Genomic DNA, 6,034 nt, shown 5'->3' with positions numbered 1-6,034 from the left:
TTTCAAAAGTAAAAAAACTTGTATATAGTGACACTATAAAGAGATAAGTTTGACATTGATTCTTAGCAAAATTATAAAATATTATTAGCAATGGTTCTAAGCACTTAGAAAAGAATGTAGTGGGGATCACTGATACCAGAACGGGTTAATTTGAAACAGACCCTGTTTAACTAGCTTTGCTCTTTTTTTTTTTTTTAATAGTTACTTGGACTGGTAGATTTAGGGATGCTAGAGACAATGCATTTTCATTTCAGCAAAGCATCTAGAAAAACTTTCATGAAATCCTTATAGTATGATTACATGAACTAAAGTGCTTGATCTCGAAAAGTATTGGTTAATCAGTGATTGTTTTCTTGGAGACCATTTCGGGTGGTAGGCTGTAAGGCTTTTATCTAATCCTGTTTTATGTTACTATTTTTTGTTGGTTTTATTTTTAATTAGACTTATGTGGAAACAAAGAAGGCATATTCATTAAATTTACTGATATTATAAACAAAAAGTGATCAGTACTATAACATTTCTTTATCTGAAATTGTCCTAAAACAAACAAGATGAGATTTAATAAAGATAAAAGAAAAAAATTAAGTTTAAACATATAGAATTATAGAAGTATAGATTATGTAAGGTGGAAGGCATGATTTATTGTAGTCCATGCGTAATAGACTGGGGTTTTGTTTTGTTTTTTACTCTAGGTAATATGTTTGCTAAAAGAAAAACCCAATTAATGTAGGTTTGAGATGACTTGGGAGAGTATGCTGCACAAAGGGGCTACTGATCAGTCCATGACTTAATTCTTGGCACACTGTATTTGAATATTGTGTTTTTTTCTGAGTGTTTAGTTTAAGGAGAATGAAAAATCAAAGCACATTCAGAGCAGGGAAAAGAATGTGGTTAGAAGTAGACGGGCTCACCATGCCATTTGAGGAATAGTGAAAAGAACCAGAGATTTTGAAGAAGAGGAAAGTATTAGCAGATCTTCTGGTAGTTAGTTAACAGCTTGCTTGAAATATTTCAAGGCTTTCAAAGTCTATAAGGAAAGGTTAGTTTTGTGTGGTTCTTAGGGCCAGAACCCATACCAGTCACGTAAGTTAAAGCAAGTTAATTTGATGCTCACAAATCAAATGATGTAGGCTTTAGAGTTAAGCAGATCTAAATTTTAAATTTGATGTCAGTGTTGGCTTTAGCAAAAGGAATGAAACTTCTGAGCTTCATTTTCCTAATATGCTAAATAGGTATAATAAGCTCTATCTCATTTTAAGGACTAGAAATAATATATAAAAAAATGCATAGTTCCTGGCATAGGTAAATACTTAATAAATAATCATGATTATACATAAATTGATAAAGAGTAGAGATTTCCAACATTGGGAAGATTCAAGTGGAAGGTGTTGTAAAGGGAATACTGGAGAGATGATTCCTACTAAAGATAGGGAATTGGCCTTAAGATCTATTCCAACTTTTAATATAAGGTTTTCATTTCCACCTTAGCCTGAAATCTCCTTTCCCCTCACTGCTTTTTCCTTGCTTCACAAAGCAAGCAGGTCCAATCTATTTTAACCAAGCTTACTTTATAGTATTTTGTTGACTTCTGGAAGTCAACTGTCTTTAAAGAACTTAGAACAGGAGCATAGCTATGAAAAATGAGGTGTTTTAACAGTAAGAAAATACAATGTTCACAGACCAGACTTCTCATTCAGTGGCTCCGTGAGCTACTTAGGGAGGAGGCGAATGTTACAGGGTTGGATAAGTTACTAACTGAGGCACCAACTGAGAGAAGCCTCCACTACTTCAAACCACATCAAACTCTTGGCAAGAGCGACGTGAAAAATGTGGTCCAGGTCAGGTGTGAAGCAGGTCTGGACTTGCTGGCTGGAGCTAAGGACAGGCAGTTTGGAAACTCCCAGGGACCGAAAGGAGGCCCTTGGATGCCACCAGTTTACAGCATGAGTTTTAGAGACAAAACAAAGAGGACAGCGACAAAAGTGGTGAAATACGTTGGAGGGCCCCAGAAGGAAGATGAAAGCTGGCGGGTCCTTGGCGGGTGTTATGGGCTTACAACCCATAGGATAGTGGCCTTGAGTTGTGCACCAGGACTCCAGGCATCAAACCTTGCCCAGGGGCGAACCTCTACCGGTGTCTCCCAGCTGCTTGTCAGTCCTGCTAGGGCACTTCTGGAAAACCCTTCGGCGGCCGGCAACCTTGGTCGGGCTTTGATCGGAGTCTTGATAACTGGGCGCAGTGCCCTGCCTCCTTTCCCCCAGCCCCTCTCCCGCCCACCGGGTCCCAGCAGCTTGTTTGCCTCCAGCGCTTGGGGGTCGACCAGATACTCCCGGACTCGGCTGCAGGCAAGACCCGGAGAGCGGAGTTCGCTCCCGGCGGCCGGGCGCGCTCGCGCGCGCTCTCCCGCTCGCGCCTCACGAGGGCACTGGGCATGCGCGGCGCGCGGCCGGCGCTGGCTGGGAGCTGCTGAGCGGGCTAGCGGGCGGGCACATCCAGACTTCATAGGCTGCGGCGGGCGAGGCGGCGTAGCGGAGCGCTCGGTCCGCGCTGGGCTCGCCCGGGAGATCGCTGCTCGGCGTCTGGGCGCAGACAGCGGCGCGGCGGCTCGCGGAGGACGGGGAGGGCGCCGGCCGGCCAGGTCGGAGGCTTTTCCCCTGGCCACCTCCTGCCTCGTCTGGGCTCGAGGCGCCTCCGGGGAAACTCGCGGCCCCGAAGGCGGATCCGAGGTAAGAGCCCCTCGGCGAAAGGCGCCCGCCGGGCTCCGACGGTTGGAGCTCTCCCTCGGTTTTCAAAATCCGCCTTTGTGCTCTTGGGTGGAACGGGGCCAGGCGCCGCGTCCGCCTGCGTTCACTTTGACTGCTTTCAACTGGTGTCGGGAGCCAGGTGTGCGCGTCCGCGCGCCGGTCCTGCCGCCCCGGGAGCCGGGGTCCGCCCTCCGCCGCCCGCCCGGCGCCGCCCGCCGCTCCGCGGGCTCCGGGCAAGGTGGGCAGAGGAGAGGCACCGTGCCCCAGTCATCGTTCCCGGTAACCTGAGCTCCCGCACATACACCTGCGCTGATCAGGGCGGTGGCGCGGCCGCAGAACGAGTCTTCTTCTCACCGTTGATCTTAGATTTGGGGTTGCGAGAGCTACCCTCCCCGCCCCCACCTGGGGGAGAGCTTTTCCAATGAACACTTGGGGGCAAGGTCTCGCTCACCATCGCGTTCCTCCTCAGATTCACAGAGCTCATCGTTTTGGATGAGTTGTCACGTCTCATTCCTGTTGACTTTCCTTCCTTTCTTCCCTCGCTCCGCTTGACTCCATCCTTGGACTTTTGTGAAGACGGCCTTTCCGGCGTCTCTGTCCGTTGATGCCTTTTGAGTGTGTATTTCCCCGCCTATGTACACCCTGCTTGCTCCCTGCTGCCTCTCTCCACTTTCCTTTCGAGGACTACCTGGATGCAGAGTCTTTGCGCCGATTGTTCGCCTCCTTTTCATTGTGTCTCACATCCTCCTCTTCCCTGAGTACCCACAATACTGCTGGAATCTCTTTGGGGATAGGAGGCTGTAGTGTTATCATTTGAAACCTATAAATGTCTAGAGCGGTAGAGCATTAGGAATTGGAGTCCTCCTTTACAAAATACATTTCAGTGAAATACATTATTGCTTTTCTTTTTTAAAGGCTTTTCAGTTCTTGCCTCAGATAATCAGAGGAATAGCAAATACCTTATGAGTTCAGGTAAAACTTGGTTCCGGATGCATGCGAACACTTTGATTTTGGCTTTGTCATTTTGGGGAGATGGGAGAAAGGATTTCCAGAAGGCTCCTTTATATATATGTATGTAACAACAAAGCAGCTGTGTTGCGTACTGCTTCTAATTTGTTTCCAGTGAATGGATACCATTCTTTTACAGAGACTTGGGTTTTGGAACGTGTACACTAGTAATTTAGATTATGTGGTCTTTGAAATGAAAGTCAATGTCATCCCCAGTCACCTAGGAGAGATTTTCTATTTGACTTGGAGTTTCTGGTCTGGAAAATTTTTGCTCATGGGTTCACACTTTTACTTACAATTTGAAAAATAATGCACTTTATAGACTTGCCTGGTAAAAGGGTGGGCTAGAATGTATCACAAATGTAATGACATTTGATAGAATGCCTTTAGTGCAGAATTCATAGGTTAAGACTTTGTAAAATTCCACAAGTCATTCACTTCACTAAAAGAAAACTTGCTTTTAGTTCTACTATTCTGATATAACCACTTTTAAAATAATATTTGGTACATTCTCTTTGAAATCTGTTTCCCCTCCTACTTTTCAATGTCATTCAATATTATTATATAGTGATTTTCAGCCCTTTATTAGTAGCAGGGGAATACTTAAAATTAAGTTGTATTTAAGGTGATTTTTTTTTCAAAATAGTTTATTCTTGTTTGTTCCCTGTCAGGAATCTCATGGTTAATTTTGAACACTTTGCTTGTTAATCAAATGGAAAGACATTGTGTTTTTATGTCTAGCTTTTCTTGCTTTCAATTTTTTATCTATACTGATACTTTTCAGATATCAGTCCTTTTCTATTCCATGACATAGATTTTCTATGCTTTTAATGTTTTAATTTTATACATTAAAAAATCCTAGTCCTACCCTTTTCTTACACTATACTACATACACGTTCACCGCTACTTTTTCTTCTTTCTCTACTGACTCTCCTGTTTTCTCCAATTACCTATATTAATTCTCCATCAGCTCACTTGAACCATGGTTTGTATAAGAAACTATAGTATCCAGAATAAAAGATAATAGTTTTTTTCAAGTTCTCTCTTTAGATGCTTGATGTTTTGTTGAATGAGTATTTTAGCACTGATTTGGTTTATATAAAATTTAGGTTAGCTTTTCTGGGTTGTAGTAAACATATTTGGTAGTTATTTAGATCATCAGAAAACAACTTAAGTTAATGATAGGTTACAAACTTTCAGACATCTGCAATGGTACATAAGGAGGAAAAGTGGAATTTTAGTTAAAGTACTTCAGCTATAATAGATCCCTGCTGGGAATTACTGCATGAAATTGTTTGCAGCTGTTAGTGATTGAAAATATTTGCTTAAGAAAAATCCTGTAACAGAATAGTTGTAAACATTTTAATTTATACAGGGAAGGTGTGAAGTTCTTCAGTGCTTCACTATACAGTTTCTTCAGTGTTTTCTAGATACATTCTTAAATGAGAGTTTTACAAATATATTTTATTTATTAGATCAGCTTTAGATTTGTAGAAAAGGTGTCAAGTTAGTACAGTGACTTCTCGTATATCCCCATACCCAATTTTCCTTCTTAACATCTTACATTAGTATTTGTTAAAATTAATGAACCACTATTAGTACTAACTAAAGTTTATACTTTATTTGGATTTCCTTAGTTTTTATGTAATGTCTTTTTTCTGTTCTAGGATTCTATCATCTAGGATATTATATTACACTTAGTTGTCATGACTCCTTAGACTCCTCTTGCCTGTGACAGTTTGTTAGACTTTCTTTGTTTTTGATGACCTTCACAGTTGTGAGGTGTACTGGATAAGTATTTTTTAGAATGTTCCTGTATTGGAATTAATCTATTGTTTTTCTCATAATCAGACTGAGTTTTTGGGTTTTGGGGAAGATCACAGAGGTAAAGTGCTATTTTTATCACATCATATAAAGGGTACATACTGTCAACATGATTTATCACTCTTGATATTGATATTGATCACCTGGCCGAGGTAGTGTTTTTTGGGTCACTGCACAGTGCACAGCCTGTACTTAAGGAATGGAGAGTTAATGCTTCTCCTCCTTGAGTGTGGAGTGTTTATGTAAATTATTTGGAATTCTTCTGCATGGCAGATTTGTCTCTTCTCTCCATTTATTTACTCAATCATTTACTTATATTTGATCTGGACTCATGGAGATATATATATATATATATATATATGTATATATATATATATGTATATATATATATATATATACATGTATATATATATATATATATATACTTGGGTTATAATCCAGTGCTACTTGTTGCTCAG

At 41.3% G+C, this 6,034-nt stretch overlaps 1 protein-coding gene across 2 annotated transcripts in view; it reads left to right on the top strand.

Moving 5' to 3' along the window:
- The first annotated feature begins 345 nt into the window (after positions 1 to 345).
- LOC109383156 (uncharacterized) overlaps positions 346 to 6,034 on the top strand; it is a 59,909-nt gene continuing 54,220 nt past the window's right edge. For both annotated transcript variants that reach the window (XM_019643308.1, XM_019643307.1), the window contains exon 1: positions 346 to 2,726. In XM_019643308.1, coding sequence (XP_019498853.1) covers positions 1,641 to 2,726 — 1,086 coding nt within the window. In that variant the 5' untranslated portion in view covers positions 346 to 1,640. The remainder of the gene's footprint in view (positions 2,727 to 6,034) is intronic.

This window comes from Hipposideros armiger, unplaced genomic scaffold (genome assembly GCF_001890085.2).
Source record: "Hipposideros armiger isolate ML-2016 unplaced genomic scaffold, ASM189008v1 scaffold_76, whole genome shotgun sequence".
Taxonomy (NCBI): Eukaryota; Metazoa; Chordata; class Mammalia; order Chiroptera; family Hipposideridae; genus Hipposideros; species Hipposideros armiger.
Note: the sequence above shows the minus strand (reverse complement) of the source record. Positions and strands in the feature narration are given on the sequence as shown.